The sequence below is a fragment of the Chlorocebus sabaeus genome, chromosome 2, assembly GCF_047675955.1.
Source record: "Chlorocebus sabaeus isolate Y175 chromosome 2, mChlSab1.0.hap1, whole genome shotgun sequence".
Taxonomy (NCBI): Eukaryota; Metazoa; Chordata; class Mammalia; order Primates; family Cercopithecidae; genus Chlorocebus; species Chlorocebus sabaeus.
In genome coordinates this window covers 98,374,461-98,391,920 of record NC_132905.1, presented here as the reverse complement: position 1 = coordinate 98,391,920, position 17,460 = coordinate 98,374,461, and the positions used below count along the sequence as shown (strand labels likewise).

At 53.6% G+C, this 17,460-nt stretch overlaps 1 protein-coding gene across 1 annotated transcript in view; it reads left to right on the top strand.

The window, feature by feature from the left end:
- Positions 1–12,094, top strand: part of TSPEAR (thrombospondin type laminin G domain and EAR repeats) — a 209,626-nt gene extending 197,532 nt beyond the window's left edge. The window contains exons 10-12 of the mRNA XM_037985430.2: positions 1,840–2,027; positions 6,307–6,408; positions 9,790–12,094. Of these exons, the coding sequence (XP_037841358.2) occupies positions 1,840–2,027; positions 6,307–6,408; positions 9,790–9,943 (444 nt within the window). The 3' untranslated portion in view covers positions 9,944–12,094. The remainder of the gene's footprint in view (positions 1–1,839; positions 2,028–6,306; positions 6,409–9,789) is intronic.
- Positions 12,095–17,460: the final 5,366 nt, after the last annotated feature.

Sequence of the window (17,460 nt, the reverse complement as noted above, 5' to 3'; positions counted from 1 at the left end):
TCAGGGGGACCGGAAGGCGCCTGGGCAGCCCTGTCCTGAACATACAAACAAGGGAGGGTGCCTGACCTACTGCGGAGGGCAGGTCGCATCAGACCCGGGAGCGTCTGAGCCGGGCCCTTGCCAGTTGATTTGGGCAAATAGAAAACATCCCAGTGGTTGCTGTCACGAGAGGCTCTTGGAGCTGCCTCGCACCTGGCCCGGTGGCACACAATGTCCCTCAGGCAGAAGGCTCTCTGGACGGGGGTGAGTAAGGAAGAGACGCAGCCCCGCAGCAAGACCAGCTCTGTCCTCAGCCATGACTGCCTGGGACCGTGTGCAGGGATGCTCGGCCTGGGGGGACACTGTCCCCAGGGAAGCAGCCTGCCCGTTCCCCGTGTAGCCCCGCCACGTTTATCCCCAATGTGCTGGCATAAGCTTCCGCCTTGCGGGCTCCACATGCAGACAGGCTCCTGCAGCTCAAGGATGGTGGCAGAGGTGCCTGCAGTTGGGCCTCCATGTGCAGCCCCAGACCTGTTGCCTCTTGAGGGTGGTAAGTGATTTGTGGAGGAATGGCAAGCACAGGAACCCAGAGATGGCTTCTGTCTACAGAGCCAGAGGGAAGCCTCGGCCAAACTGCAAGGCCAGGGAGAGCGTGTAAGAGAAAACTCGAGAGTTACTTCAGTGTCTGAGGCTGGGACTAGAGGGATCAGGGTGGGCTTCCTGGAAGAGGTGAAACAGCAGGTGGTGCTCATAGGACACACAGCACTGGGGCCTGGAGTAGGTGGAGGCATGGATTGCTGAGAAGCAAGTCACACAGATGGTTGCTGTGGGTGGGCAGGGGTGGGCACAGCTGGCACTAATATGCAGGAAGAGAGTGGTGGCCAAGGAGGCTGCCAGCAGGAGTGCTGCATCTGGCACCTGCAGCTCAGCGGGCAGTGGGCTGTGCCAAGATCCCATGTCCTGCCAAGTGGCAGCCCTGAGGACAGTCAGGGAGAGTGCTGCTCACCCACACCTCTGCGCCCGCTCATCCACAACCTCTGCACCCGCTCTCCCACACCTCTGCGCCCGCTCACCCACAACCTCTGCACCCGCTCTCCCACACCTCTGCGCCCGCTCACCCACAACCTCTGCACCCGCTCTCCCACACCTCTGCGCCCGCTCTCCCACACCTCTGCGCCCGCTCTCCCACACCTCTGCGCCCGCTCATCCACAACCTCTGCACCCGCTCTCCCACACCTCTGCGCCCGCTCACCCACAACCTCTGCACCCGCTCTCCCACACCTCTGCGCCCGCTCACCCACATCACTGCGCCCGCTCTCCCACACCTCTGCGCCCGCTCACCCACACCTCTGCGCCCGCTCTCCCACACCTCTGCGCCCGCTCACCCACAACCTCTGTGCCCGCTCTCCCACACCTCTGCGCCCGCTCACCCACATCACTGCGCCCGCTCTCCCACACCTCTGCGCCCGCTCACCCACACCTCTGCGCCCGCTCTCCCACACCTCTGCGCCCGCTCTCCCACAACCTCTGCGCCTGCTCTCCCACACCTCTGCGCCCGCTCACCCACATCACTGCACCCGCTCACCCACACCTCTGCGCCCGCTCTCCCACACCTCTGCGCCCGCTCTCCCACACCTCTGCGCCCGCTCACCCACACCTCTGCGCCCGCTCATCCACACCTCTGCGCCCGCTCTCCCACACCTCTGCGCCCGCTCTCCCACACCTCTGCGCCCGCTCATCCACACCTCTGCGCCCGCTCACCCACAGCTCTGCGCCCGCTCACCCACACCTCTGCGCCCGCTCACCCACACCTCTGCACTTGCCCACCACACCTCTGCACCTGCTCTCCTTTGGTCCTAGACATTCGGTGCTGCGGACTGGGAGGTCTTCCACATCGGGGAGAGGATCTTCCTCGCTGTGGCGAACAGTCACAGCTACGATGTGGAGATGCAAGTCCAGAATGATTCCTACGTCATCAACTCAGTCATCTACGAGCTGAACGTGACCGCGCAGGCCTTTGTCAAGTTCCAGGACATCCTCACCTGCAGGTATGCGTCACCGCAGGCCAGTGGGAAGGTGGGCTGACCTCTGGGAGGCCCACCATGTCGGAATCCCCATTAGGCTCATCCTTACCACCCTTCCCATGGAAAGACTGGCCTGGGGAAGTCAGTGCTGCCCTGAGCCACAGGTTTGGTTCCCAGAGCCGGACGCTGTGTGCAGAGTTCTGCCCCTTCACACCCGTCACCTCCTTTCATCTGGGCAGTGGAGGCAGGAGGGGGCTTCATGCCCGTCGTGTGGAGGGACAGCCGAGGCCCCACGGGGACAGGTGTGAGGTGCAGGCTTCGAGTGCCCACAGCCTGCTGATGCCAGCTGCCACCAGACATGATTACTCCCTTTCCGTGATGTTGAATCCTCCCGGACAACCCCAGGACACGGAGACTGGCGCGTTGAGACAGACGTGCGATCCAGGGGACATGGAGGGTGGGTCTGTATGTACAAGAAAGTGATGGTTCCAGACTGACACACTCTGCGGGGCCACGGGAGATTGGGTGGGCCCCACATTTTGGACAGCAGGCACTGAGAATCCGTAACCATCCTGACCAGCATGGGGCTTCCTCTGGGGTGGGATTCAGAAATCTGTGAATAAACCTGCAATCGAATCTGTATTACTCAGATCCCAGAGCCAAGGGTCATGGGTCAAGCTTGGAGCTGGAATCTGGCCCGTGCCCACCCTGGGATGGAGCCGGCGGCTTTCCCAGGTTTCCTCGGGTTTCATGCACTCCTGTTTCATTCGGTAACGATTCACCTACCCCTCCTGGGCACTGGGCTCTAATCTCAGCTTGAGAGACACAACAACGCGTACCTTTAGACCCTTCAAGGAGAAAAGTCTCCAAGATGAACTGCTCTGTGGAAAGGGCTGGGTGAGGTGCAGCGAAATCTCATGACCCGAGTACGGAGGAGTGAGCCCAGCCGCTGTGTGCTGCTTAGCTGTGCGCACCCATGGAAGTGCAGAGAAGACTCTGGAAGGGAGTGCCTCACCGTCAGCAGTCACCCCAGGACCAGGCGGGCTGCAGGGGTGTGTAGGCAGGCCAGGAAGGAGTTTTCCTATTTGCACTGTTACTTCTGAACTGCTGATTTTACACAGGACGACAATGTTAACTTACTCGTATCTTACTTATTTGATTTTTAAAAATTAAAAAAAAAAGAACTCTCAGAATAAAGAAAAAGAGTCAGCAGCAGTGCCTGCCAGGGACACTGGGGATTCTGGGGTGAGTGGGTTCTGTGGCCCCTGCGTGGCCTGGCGGCCGTGGCAGGAGAAACAGGCACTGGGCAGCAGCGGCAATTGTGTGTCCCCAGCATGAATCCACCCCATCCAATGTCAACGCCGAGAACAAAACATAGATGAGGGTTTTTAGAACAACGTTTAGAATAAGACAAGTTGGAGAATGAACTGTGATTAAAAATTAGTCGTGGAGACGATGCCAGTCTAGAAACGGATGAGGCAGACACCTCAGTATTTGAAAGCTGCGAGAGCTGACGGGACGCAGCTACACACTTGTGACTTACGGCCGTGTCACCACTGGACAGTGGTGTGGACAGTTTATGAACTAAATTATGAAACACAGAAAGTACTTACTAATTAATTAAGGTAATGTTTAATAATTACTATCAAAACAGCACACGAAAGTCACACTCCTAGCCCTTCTACTCAGAATGGGGAGTTCCCTGCACTTCTGGGAGACGTGCTGTGGCCTCACCGAGTCCAAAACCCTTTCCAGGGTGCTGAGGGGTTTCATGGCTTCTGTGTGTGACCTTGGCTCTGACTGCCTTCAAACGGTCTGCTGTGTTTGCTTTCTACAATTCAGTGGTTCTGTTAAATCCACAAATACGTGCAGCCATGGCTGCAGTCAATTCTGGAACATTCTCCTCCCTTCAGAAGGAGCCCCCCACACCCTTTGCCAGCCCCTCCCTCCCCACCGGGCACCCCCGGGCCCACTTCCTGTCTCTGTGATTTCCCGTTCTGGACACACACAGAAACGGAATTGCAGAGCTGTGGCCTCTGTGCCTGGCTTTTTCTCGCAGCACCGTGTCCTCTGGGTTGGTGGTGTGGCCGCATGGGTCCGAGCGTCCCCCTTCTCGTGGCTGAGTCACGCTCCATCCGCCCATTTGTCCGATGATGGGCATTTGCCAGAGGGCGTGATTCTGAAGGATAACATCTGTCCTACAGCAGGTGTGACCCAGGGCTGCTTTGGAGGCAGAATCGGGCACTAGATGCCTTATTTTGTGGTAAAACCAAAGCCGGCTTCTGATGTGAGCCTTGGAGCAGCCAGACAGGATCTTCCACCACTGGTACATCCAGTGTGGCCGCTTGTCTTCCTCTGGTCTGGGTTTTAGAGCTCAGATCCGATTGAGGAGTAACCCCGCGGATTCACACTGACTCGGAGCCCACGGCCGTGCCTCCAGACCAGAGCATGTGATCACAGGCATCCTCATCCTCCTCCCAGCGACGAGGGAGGAGGACGAGCTGGCACGGGCTCCATGGGAACCAAATCGTAACCCGCCATTAATGGAGGTGGCTCCAGATGTCACCCTGACTGACCGAAGGAGTGAGGAGCCCAAGGCCCCATGGACTCTGCCCGCCCTTCCTGTCGCTGGACACCTGCATGATCCCTCCCTCTCCCAGGGTCCTGTCTGAGCTCCTGCTGCAGGCCGGCCCCTCAACTGCCTGCAGGGAAACACAGGGATGAGGCCCCTCTGCTGTCTGAACTGGCCACAGCCCTGAGGCTGCTGCACACAGAGGCACTGGCCTGGACTGCGTGTCAGTAAGATGCTTGCGTGTGCATGGCTTCAACCTCCATTTCCTCATCTCGAGATGTGGGGCTAACGCTGACACTTCAGCAGGTGGGTTCCCGGCGGGGAAAGGTTCCAGGGGAGCCACTTGTCAGAACCCACAAACTGAGCTGTCCCCAAGCACAGATGCACCCTTTGCAAATTCAGGCGAGACTCCTGTCTAAGACAGAACACAGCAAATTTGTTTGCAACAAGAAACAACTTCCGCTTGTAGGAGAATATCTGTGAACCAGCAGGTCCTGCAGGCCCCTCCTGGAGTGACCTCACGGCTGCTGACCTCCCAGCTGAGGACACAGTGCTGAGAGAAGAAGCCAGGCACGGAGGCCACAGCACTGTGATTCCATTTCTGTGCAGTGTCCAGAGTGGGAAACCAAGCTCCTGCCTCCAGCAGGTGCCAGGAGCCTGAGACTTCTTCTCTGATTGATTTAACCTCTTAAAAGTGTACTTTTGTACCCCAGTGTTCATAGCAGCATTATTCACAGTAGCCACATGGAGGAAATTCCCCAAGTGTCCGTCAGCGGATGGATACACACAACGTGTCCATTCACACAGAGGAGCATTACTCGGCCTTAAAAAGGAAGGAGATTCTGACACGCACTACAACACGGATGAACCTTGAGTCACTGGAGTCTCAGCTAAGGCACAAAAGGACAAATACCGTGTGATTCCATTTATATGAGGTCCCTAGAGTGGTCAAATTCATAAAGACAGAAAGTGGCGTGGTGGGTGCCGGGGCTGGGGAGGGGGTGGGGGGCGATGTTTACTGGGTCAGAGTCTCAGTTTTGCAGGATGTGGATGGTGGTGGAGGTGGATGGTGCTGGCGGCCACACAGCAATGCGAACGTGCTTAATACCTGTGATCTGTGCACTTAAAGATGGTTGAGGTGGGGAATGTTATGTTATATGTATTTTACCACAATTTAAAATTTGAGGCTAGACATGGTGGCTCATACCTGTAATCCCAGCACTTTGGGAGGCCGAGGTGGGCCTGACTTGAGGTCAGGAGTTCAAGACCAGCCTGGCCAACATGGTGAAACCCTATCTCTACTAAAAATACAAAACTTAGCCAGGCGTGGTGCTGCACACTTGTAATCCCAGCTACTGAGGAGGCTGAGGCAGGAGAATCGCTTGAATCCGGGAGGTGGAGGTTGCTGTGAGCTGAGATCTCGCCACTGCACTCCAGCCTGGGTGACAGAGTGAGACTCCATCTCAAAAATATAAAATAAAATAAAACAAAATAAAATAAAATAAAATAAAATAAAATAAAATAAAATAAATAAAATAAAATTTGAAATGTTTTTTAAGCAAACAACTAATTTACATTTTCCTGGAATAGACCAACACATATGTGACTGTGAGAAAGTCATTCCCCACCTTGGCCCCGGCTCCTCCTCCGTGAATTTTGGAGGTGGCTTCAGGCCAACCCCCCAGTTCCGGCAATGTCTGTGTCCTAATATCCGCCCACTTGTTCCCGCAGCGCTCTGGACTGGGAGTTTTTCTCGGTGGGAGAAGATTACTTCCTGGTCGTTGCTAACTCCTTTGATGGGCGCAGCTTCTCAGTGAACAGTATTATTTACAGGTAATGAGCTGCCAAGGCCGGCTTCCTCCCAGCACCTTCCTTCCTCTTGGGGGCTCACCGAGGCCAGCTTCCCCCCAGCGCCTTGCTTCCTCTTGAGGGGTTCACTGAGGCTGGCTTCCTCCCAGCACCTTCCTTCCCCTTGTGGGCTCACCGAGGCCGGCTTCCCCCCAGTGCCTTGTTTCCTCTTGACGGGTTCACCTTCTCTCGCAGGTGCCACTGGCTCACAGCGAGTCCCAAGTCAAGTGTCATTTCCCGAGACTGGCTGGGCCCATTGGACAGCCCGTTGCTGGCTGCACCTGTGTGGGGTCTGAGTGGCCCCTGCCCCAGGTGTAGCCACGACCCACAAGTGCTGGCGCTTCTGCCTTTGGATCCTGGCAGGGATGCGGTGTGTGGACATCCTAATGTGGGAGTCGTTGATATTTAATTTTTAGCTCATAGACACTGTGGTGTTCTCAACACATTTATTTCTAGGAGTTTTCCAAGTATTGTACGTTTAACGAATGGGGTTGGCTTTTTTTTTTTTAATTTTCATTTGCAGCTGCTCATGACAATCATTTTTTGTGTCTAGCCACCAAACCAAACTATCAGTTCTTATAGCTTCTCTTAAAAAGATTCTCAGGGGACTTAGGAATATAATTACCTCTGAGAATAAAGAACATTTCCCCTTGATTTCTAGTGTTCTAATTGATTATTTAGCTTGCTTCCCTAGATAAAGCTTCCAGAACAATTTTGGATGGCGGCAGAAGCGGCAGCTGTCCTGCCTTACTCTAATTTAACGAGCACATCTGAGCATGGCCATTCGATGGGCTGTGGGCCGTCCGGGTCAGGACTGGGGTCTCCTTTGGCATCTGTGAGTGCGTGATGCGGTCCGCCACGTTTACTGCTGATGTCATGATTTATAGTGAGAGATCTCCTTGCATTCTTAGACCCGATGCCACTTGGTGATGATGCAGAATTATTTAATAGGCCACTGGCTTCCAATTGCCTATCTTTAAGCTTTTAGCATCTATAATAGGAAATGAGATTGCTCAGTGGTTTTCTTTCGGGGACTTAACTGTATCCAGTTTAAAATGAAGCCTAACGGTAAATACACACTGCAGGGCTTTCTAATTGCACCTGTGGACTGGGATAGTCTGAAGAATAGGATTTTTCTCTCGTTTCTGACAGCTGGGTTAAATTCAGTTATAAAACCATCTGGGCCTGGTAACTTTTTAGTAATATCTCCTTTTATTTATTTTGGGGGCGGGGTGGGGGGGAACAGGGTCTCACTCTGTAGCCCAGTCTGAAGTTCAGTGGCATAATCTCGGCTCATTGCAGGCTGAAATTCCCAGGCTCAAGCAATCGTCGCACCTCAGCCTCCCTAGTAGCTGGGACCACAGGCATGGGCCACCATGCCTGGCTAATTTTTTTCTTTTTTTGAGATGGAGTCTTGCTTTGTCACCCAGGCTGTAGTGCAGTGGTACAGTCTTGGCTCACTGCAACTCTGCCTCCTGGGTTCACGCCATTCTCCTGCCTCAGCCTCCCGAGTAGCTAGGACTACAAGCACCTGCCACCATGCCTAGCTACATTTTTGTATTTTTAGTAGAGATGGGGTTTCACCGTGTTAGCCAGGATGGTCTCAATCTCCTGACCTTGTGATCAGCCCGTCTCAGCCTCCCAAAGTGCTGGGATTACAGGCGTGAGCCACTGCGCCTGGCCCATGTCTGGCTAATTTTTGTATTTTTAGTAGAGATGGGGTTTCTCTATGTTGGCCAGGCTGTTCTCGAACTCCTGACCTCAAGTGATCTGCCCGTCTCAGCCTCCCGAAGTACTGAGATTACAGGTGTGAGCCACCCCGCCTGGCCATAAATACTGTATTTGAAAGCAATGAGAAAAGGATGGGCTTTACTTGATAATTCCATATGATTTGGGAGATTAGCTTCATGTAATCTGGAAGAAAACAAAGCTTACTCCACTTCACATTGTACATAAAAATAAATGTTAAATGGATTAAAAGTCCAAATGTGAAAAAGAAGAAAAGCTAAGGGAAGTTGCATAACCTCAGGGTTCTATGAAGAAGACAAGCCTGGAAGGAAAGGCACTGGGTCTGACCACCTGCATTAAAAGCTTTCTGTGGAAACAGACATCCTATTCAAAAGCAAAAGACAAACTCTTTGCCACACATACGACAGAAAACGAACCTTACAAACTAATAAGAGATGTGTTTTTAAATTTGGAAAAATGGACAAACGATATGAATAGGAATTGGCCGGGCGCGGTGGCTCACACCTGTAATTCCAGCACTTTGGGAGGTCAAGGCAGGTGGATCATGAGGTCACGAGATCGAGACCATCCTGGCTAACACAGTGAAACCCTTTCTCTACTAAAAATACAAAAAATTAGCCAGGCATGGTGGCGGCGCCTGTAGTCCCAGCTACTCCGGGAGGCTGAAGCAGGAGAATGGCGGGAACCCGGGAGGTGGAGCTTGCAGTGAGCTGAGATAGCTCCGCTGCACTCCAGCCTGGGAGACACAGCGAGACTCTGTCTCAAAAAAAATATATATGAATAGGAATTTTTAGAAGAAAAGATGAACAGTGTGAATAAACATTGTAAGTGATTTGTCCTCAAAGCAAAACCCTGACAGGTTCTCCCCCATTTGTTTGGAGGCATTTTAAAGATGGGTAGTGGAGTGGGTGGGGGATCCTGGGGGATCCCACCCTGCTCTTTCCCGTGAGAACAGGAGCCACCACGGCTTCTCCAGAAAGCAGTCTGGAAGAATTTATTTTCATACTTTCATATTTAATATTTAATTAAATTTAAACAACTCGTGCCCTTTGGTGTCGGCACCCTGCCTTGGGGACTCCACGCCTCAGAAATGGAAGCCCCTGGGATAAACGAGTCCTTTTGAAGGCAAACCCTGGCGACCAGCAGCTGCCCAGAGTGAGAATGAGGGCCTGGGGCAGCCCCTGACGTGGGGCTGCAGAGCAGCGGGCAGACAGCTGGGCTCCTGTGTCTGAGGACAGAGGGGCTTCCACCTTCGTGGTGGCCTGTGTGTGTTTGAGGGGGCCCTGGGGAAAGTCACGTACCTCACGATTGAGGCCAACCCTCAGAACTACACGTTTGGGGGTCCCTGGGGGCAGGATCTTGGGTGGATAGGAGGTAGCACTGGGATCTTGGTGAGATCTGGAATCTTTCCTCTTCTGGGCCTCAGCCTCCTGCTTTGCCAGATGAGAAGGCCCTCGTGGCCCAGAATCAATCTCTCCACGCCGTGCCAGTGGGGGATGGAAGAGGCTTGGATGTGACCCAGAGCTGCTGGGTCCCTGACAGCGCGGGTGGGAGCCCGGGAAGAAGAGCCACCCCGCAGAGCCCAGGCTGACCTGGCTGCCGCTGTCTGTCCCGCAGGTGGCAGGGTTACGAGGGCTTCGTGGCGGTGCACAGCCTCCCCACCGTCGGCTGCAGGGACTGGGAGGCCTTCAGCACCACAGCCGGCGCCTACCTCATCTACTCCAGCGCCAAGGAGCCCCTCTCCAGGGTCCTGCGGCTGAGGACGCGCTGAGGCTGCGGCTGTCCAGGAGCAACTGGGGTGGCCAGGCAGGGCGGGACCCCAGCACCTCCCCCCAAGTGGACGTCCAGGTGGGCCGAGCCTAGGGCAGCCCAGGCCTGGGCATCAGGCAGGGTGCAGGTGGGGCCATCTGCAGCCCTAGTTCGGGCAGGGACGTCCATCCACCTCTGGGTCCTTCTGAGCCACAGCCCCAGTGACTGTCTGGGTCTTACAGGTGGAGGCCCAGAGTCCCTGCCAGCACTCGCCCATCTGAATGTCAAGCAGGGATTTCACTGTCAAGGAACCGTTTCCATAAATTTTTACCTCAAACAACAGGACCTCGGCTTGTGTCCCCGCTCCTGCAGTGTGCGCCCGGCCACCTGAGCAGGCTTGGTGCCATCCCACCATTGCCGCCACCTATTTATTGTGTTTTCTCTGAACGGAACTGTATTTATATTGCTCTTTACAAAAGCACGGGTGCTACTCTCTCGGCAGTGGTGGGCACAGCCCCTCACCACGGACACCTCCCCGTACAGGGGTCACCTCCCAGCCTCGGTTTACTCATAAATGCACTGGGGCGAGGTCAGAAATCACAAGCCTGGGCATGGCCTGGGTCGCACCCTCTCCCCACGGCCCCACCCACAGGGACCTCAGCTTCTGGGACCAGGATTTTTTCCCCATTCGGCAGCATTTTAACCACACGTCCTCCAGCTGACTGGGACTCAGGCTGCGTGCCTCCGTCTGCCTGTGTGCTGGCTGTCCTAGCGCCCTGGTAACAGCATCCTCTGCCGGCTCTCTGTGGTCATCTCGTCTCTGCAGCCAGGAGAGCTGCTTGTCCATCTGTCACAGGCAGCGAGGATGAGAGGGGTTGATGGGCGCAAGGCCCCGGGGCTCCTGCCTCTTAACCTATGTGGATGCCAGAGAAACCCCTCCCCCATGAGAAGGGGCTCAGATAGCAGCCTCCAGGGCCATGCAGCCCAGACCAGACCTGCCAGGGTCTTCCAGGAACTGTACTCCTGCTTCTGCGACACAAATCGGAACAGCAGCGATCCTGAGAGGGTTTACAATTTGCTTTTTCCGCCAATCAGAACTGTGGACAAAACTTCCTGTTTTCTTTTTTTTTTTTTTTTTGAGACGGAGTCTCGCTGTGTCACCCAGGCTGGAGTGCAGTGGCGTGATCTCGGCTCACTGCAAGCTCCGCCTCCCGGGTTTACGCCATTCTCCTGCCTCAGCCTCCGAGTAGCTGGGACTACAGGCGCCCGCCACCACGCCCGGCTAGTTTTTTGTATTTTTAGTAGAGACGGGGTTTCACCATGTTAGCCAGGATGGTCTCGATCTCCTGACCTCGTGATCCACCCGCCTCGGCCTCCCAAAGTGCTGGGATTACAGGCTTGAGCCACCGCGCCCGGCCAAAACTTCCTGTTTTCTACACCGCAGCTGTCTGTTCACCTTCAGCTCAGAGAGCACTCCTGACCTGTCATAATGAAATGGAAGCCTCCCCTTGTCTGGCAAATAATAAACTCAGTGTCTACTTTACCCGGCTTTGGGACCTTCATGTTTTCCCAGGGCTCGCTGTTTTCCAGCCATTGCTGTGGCCAGTGGAGAGCCACTCCCCTCTGGGGCAGTCTCCGAGAGCCTCCTTCCCCTCCGTCTGGCCAGCAAGGCTTTCCCAAGCATCCTGGGCAGGGGGTCGGACCCTGCTTTCCACCAAGTCATTCAGGGGCTCCTCATCACACACGATTGGCCTCACTGGGTCAGCACTTGTGAAAGGAAGATAAAAACTCGAGACCTCAATTCACTCAACCAAGAAGAAAAAGTTAAGCTGCAAGCTGAGTCCTGCAAGAAGCTGCCTTTCCCTTTGCCCCTGAGCAGACAGCGACAGACGAGAGGGTCAGCATCTCCACCGGTGACTGCTCTGTGTGCACCTTACCTCATGGAAAGGACCGATTTACTGAGCACGAGACAAACAGGTAACTGACCGTTCCCACCTGCTCCTTTTCTCCTGCAGCGTGGGGCAATCAGTCATGTGACCACACCCTCCTCCCTCTGCCCCCTCCAGCCAGCTTTTGCCCTTGACTGAAGGCCTCAACATCATCTTGGGAGAGAGGCACAGACCTGTCTCCTGGGTGTGTCCTTAGCCTTGGCAAATAAACTTCTCCATTGATTGAGGCCTGTCTCCGGTACGTTTTTGCTTTGCAGACTCATCCACGTGCTTTTCCAGCTGGGCCTTGCTCTTCTCTTGTTTGGCTGAGTAATTTGTTTCTGTTTATGTGAGGCTGATGTGCCGCAGCTGTTCCAACTCCCACCCCTCAGCCAGATCCCTTCATTCCCCAAACTGTTCTAGATTTGGCATTATTTTGGAAATCAGAGCCTGGCTTGAGTAGCTGGAAATCTAAGAACTTCTGGGTAAGTTACCAGACACTCAGTATTTGGAGCGCAAAACTGAAAGTGGGTGAGCCGGGTCTCAGTCAACTTCGAGGGGTATGATGCCAAGGCTGAGGATCTGCCTGGGAGAAAGCAACACCAGTCACAGCAGGACCTGTGCCCGGGCCTTTTCCAGAGAGCGTTTTGAGGTGCTGAGTATTTAAAAGAGGAAGAGAGGAGAGGGCAGGAAGGGAAGGGGAGAGAGAAAAGCGTGGGTAGGCGATGAGGCGAGTGGTCAGGTTCCTGCGAGGCTTTTATTAGCACTCGTTGAGTGCACATAACAAGTGAAAGGGTGGGGTTGGGGAACAGCCCTTTATGCACTCACCTGGCGCTCAGCAAACCTGCATCTTCCATCAGGTAGAGGGGACACAGAGCAGAAGGAAAAGCCAAGCCTGAGTTTGTCTCGAGCATTTAACCAGAAGTCATGGCTGGAGACACAAAAGTCCCTCCTTGCCTATGTAATTTTGTTCCTTCACTGCTTTAAACAAGCAAGAGGTGGTTTATATTCCTTTAGCGGCTGGTGGCGTTGACTTTGTGTTCCTGAACAAAAATAAAAGCAAGTCCTAGTCTTGCTTTTGTCCCACATTCGCAAGGATCAGCTGTTCATCGACACTGCCAGGGTGCGGGAGGCCCCTGGGGAGACACACGGCCGGCCGTCTTGCAAGCTGTCTGTTCAGAAACAGACTGGTTCTCCTGAAAGGCAGGTTTTTGCGTGGCGCCATTTCCAAGTTTTCCCTTTCCCTTTGGAATAGTGAGCTTGGTATCTCAGGATTCTGTTTTCCTTTCCCAGGAGGGAGCAACTCCAGGCGTGGGCTGGCCGCTGGCCTTCCATGCCCCCTCTTGGATGGGATCAGTGGGCCTTGTGTGCCTGCCCACCTCCCCAGTCTTCCCCTGGGGTTGGGAAGAGCACTTTTCTGTCTATTAGCCATGATTTCAAGCCAACGCTGGAAAAGCTCTGATTCCCTGGATGGTGGGGAAGGCCCTCTCTGGGCACCCCAGCCGCACATAGTTCGACCACCTCTCCCGGCCCCGGGAAGCGACTCCAGCGTGCTCTCCTGAAAACCTTCTTCCACTGCAAGTGCGGTCAGTGTGTTTTCTCTTGTGTAACTGGAATCAGAACCTTTTGAATCCTACCTGCAAATTTATGCAAACAATATGCAAAACCTTGTGACACACATGGGCAAAGGAAGACCTTTTGCAGGTGAAGCACAGCTGCCACCTAATGGCTCTCAGGGGTGGTTTGGGGCAGGGGCACGGGTAAGAACTGAAGCTTGGTAGGAGTCTGCAGCAGTGGTAGGAGGTGTTGGGTCTTCCTCCTCCCCTGCCCCCCAGTGTGGGAGTAGCCAGTGAAAGTGCAGAGTCAGGGGTTCCCTGTCTCTTCTTCACTGTGGAGGCATCGTCAGAGCTGGCAAGAGGGCAGGATCCCTTAGCCTCCCTTCAGGCCGTTCCTGATGCCACATCTGGTGCTGAGAATGAGTTTGAGAAGCCCCCAGACCCCCGACCTCCCTGTGCTGTCACACTCACGTCAAACTATGCTGTGTTAGCATTAACTTGACATTACAGCATTGCTATTGTCCCCCGGGAGGTTAAGCTTTGTGGATCTTAGTTTTCTGTGATCCCTCTCTATCATGGAACCATCGAAACTCTACATCTTAACATCAGAAGGTTCTTTCACGATCATCTGGTCCAATCCCTTTGGGGGCCAACACACGAAGAAGTGGCTGACCCTGGTTCAGCCCTAAACCTGGGCCCTAAATCAGTCACCACCTCTCCAGGTGACACTACTCACCGGATGGAAGGCCTCACAATCTGGGTACCACTTGAGATATGGTGGGAGCAAAAAATAGTTGTGTTATTTTAAAGGGTCAAGAGTGACTTTGTAAATCCATGCCCCTGTTATTCCTAGAAAGCTATGTGGCTTATGGGCACCACCAGATTCTCTGTGCTTTTCAAACAGCTGGGCGGTTGGGCAGGCCGCATTGGTTGCTCTTAGGCTTGTAAATAACCTCTGGGCTGTCCAGAGCTGTCCCAAACTGTCCCGAGTTCTGTCCTGTGGCTGTTCGTAGGCAATGATGAAGTTGGGTTGTGGGGAGGAAGAGAAAGAAGGGAATGGTGGAATGGGCTGTGGGGCCAATGAGAGCAGCATTTACTGAGCACTAACTCTATTCCTGCCATTATGCTGAGGGTCACCCAACATTAGCCCCATTTTACAGTTTGAGGAAATTAGGTTCAGAGAGGTTAAGTAATTTGCCCAAAGTCTCACAGCTAATAAGGAAGAAGACTGAGGTTTCACATTTGAGGCTTTCTGATTTCTGATTTCTCGTCACTACTGTGCTCGCGGGGCGATGGTGGGGGGACAGCCAGGTTTCCAGGAAACCTCCAAATGGCTATACAAACGTTGACCCTCTTACTTCCCGCTGCTTGGATGACCGGCTTCGATGGGATTTTTAGCATCACAGTGGAAAAGGGGCCAGCAGAGGAGAAGGGCCATTTCCTGCACTGGTCAGGATGTGCCTCATCTTGCCCACGTCTTCCTGGAGCTGACACACAGGAATTTTTCCAGCAGGCCTAGCCTGAGAGTGCCGCGGCTTTAATTTGGTGCTGGTGCAGGCAGTTTTCAGGCTCAGATAAAATTTCCTTTAGCTGTTTATTTATCCTCCCAACAAGCATTCTGTAGACACCTCTTCTGTCAGTTCTTGAACCAATAAGCATCGTCCCTGACCCAACAAATGGAGCTCCGATTCGGAGATGCAAAACCTGAGTCCAGCAAAGCCTCCTGCAGCTTCTCTGGGGCAGTTTTCACAGCTTTTTTTATCTTCCCCACTTCTCCATTGTTGCTTTACCAATGGGGCCTCTGCCACCAGGGAGCAGGGAGGACATGTGCGGCACTTGGTTGTGGGAAGGATGTGGAAGCCAGGGGCTAACCAGAGGTTTCGGCATGATCTGCGAATCTTCCCCTCTCTCCCATTCCTGCGGTGCCGTTTCGTTAGACACTGAAGCTGGGCTCATGATCTAAGGGCCACGGTTCACTTAAAATTCCATCCCAGGCCTGGTGCAATGGCTCACACCTGTAATCCCCACAATTTGGGAGGCCGAAGCAGAGGATCACCTGAGGTCAGAATTCGAGACCAGCCTGGCCAACATGGTGAAACCCTCTCTCTACTAAAAATACAAAAATCAGCCAGGCGTGGTGGTGCATATCTGTAATCCCAGCTACTTGGGAGGCTGAGGCAGGAGAGTTGCTTGAACCTGGGAGGTTGAGGCTGCAGCGAGTTGAGATCCTACCATTGCACTCCAGCCTGGGTGACAGAGTGAGTCCCTGTCTCAAAAAAAAAAAAAAAAAAAAACCTCCATCCCAGCATCCTCAGCTGGAATAACTGCCACTGGCTGCCCTAACGGAATTAACAGACGCTGCCACCAGCCCTCCTAACCTCATTGGACAGAACCGCATTCTCAGCAGACATGAGCTCCTCCATCCTGAGACAGCCGTGCTCCTATCTTGGAGTGGGAAGTCCTCTCATGTGGAGTCTGAGCTTCAGACAGGGAAGGACAGGGGCCCTTCCTGTATTCCCATCAGTATCCACCTAAAAGGAAGAGGCTGAGGCATGAAGTCTAACTTAAAAAGTTGACTTGAGCCAGGGTGAGGACAGCAGCCCAGAAGACTCACACCCACAAATGCCTGGCCGTGAGCTTCCTGGCCGTGAGCTTTCTTTCTTTGGCCTTCATTACAGGCAGGTTTTTAAAGGCAAAAGAGGGGAACATGGAGCAGGCCGACACAAAGCTGCTTGTTGGGAATCTTGCTGGCTCACAGAAATAACACTGCTGAGCTGTGTGGTGCAGGTTGCAGCATCCGGTGGGCATGATTTGTTGGTTAGCAGCTCCTGGAGGTCATGACACACAGCTCCTGAAGATGAACACACAGCTCAGAGAGCGTAGGACAGGACTCCTGTCCCCTCTCCACGTCTCTCTGTGCCCAATCATGTAAAAGGACTTGTGTTCCTCACAGAACAGTTCTTTTCTCATCAGGAACCCTATTTTCTGCTTTCTTTGAGTGTCAGGATGGGGTCCCCTGGAGAGCTGCTTGGAGAGGCAGGAGAATCCCAGGAGGGGAACCTAAAGCACTTAGGCAGGGGCAGTAGCCCCCATCTACAACCAGCCTTACAGAGCAGGTCACTGGGGCTGAGAGTGGGAGGAACCAGTTCCAGTCCCTCACGTGTATTCCCCAGACAGACCTGGCGGGTCCCGTCCCCAGAGATTGGGGGGCGTAACTGCAGGCAGAAGGAAAAGCCATGGAAAGCATTCATCCCTGCACGAGCTCAGGGCTCACCCTTGGGAGATGCTGAGTGGCAGAAGTGCCTGGAAAATGTGTGCAGAAAGAGTGAAAGGAGCAGAGGGTTCCAGGTTTGGCTCTGGTAGAATCAGAGGATGATCTGGGGGGATGGAGACATAGACCCAAATGGTAACGGGTTCAAAAAGTGAGACTTGAAGACTGAAACAATGACATGACCCTGAGAATTTCTTTCTAGTTCCTGGCTTCAGGCGTAGGGTTGTGGTTGATGGGTGGGTGTGTACACACAGGCAGACACGTGTCCTGTTGGGAACGGGTGCTCGGTGTTGCAAAAATCAACACTGAGACAAAGGATCTCTCAGCAAGGCTAGTTTACTTTCTGCAGAAAGGGTGCCACTCACTAGCAGTCTTGCCACGAGAGCACACACCAACAAAAGAGACACACCATTTATAACCTGACGCGTCCACCCTCCTGCTGTGTCCGGTTTTCATCGGCTGGAATGGGACCTCACATCTGTACTAGACCCTATTGGCTAGCAACTTAGAACTTCCCAAAAGAGGCAAAGGCAGAGGAGAACAAAGGAAGAGAGGAAGTAACTTGTGGAATGCTGAGAGAGGGAAAAACACTTCCAAATAAGGAAGAAGCTATGACCTAATGCTTGCTTGGACTGGTTCAGGCATGCCAGGGCAAATACCTAGGCTAAAATGTGGGGGAGCTAAGAACAGAGTATATTGATTTCTTTATTACGGCTAGTAGAATTTAAGATTAGCACAGGTCTTTGAGTAAATTTTGCTTCTAAGAGAGGTTACTCTCTATTCT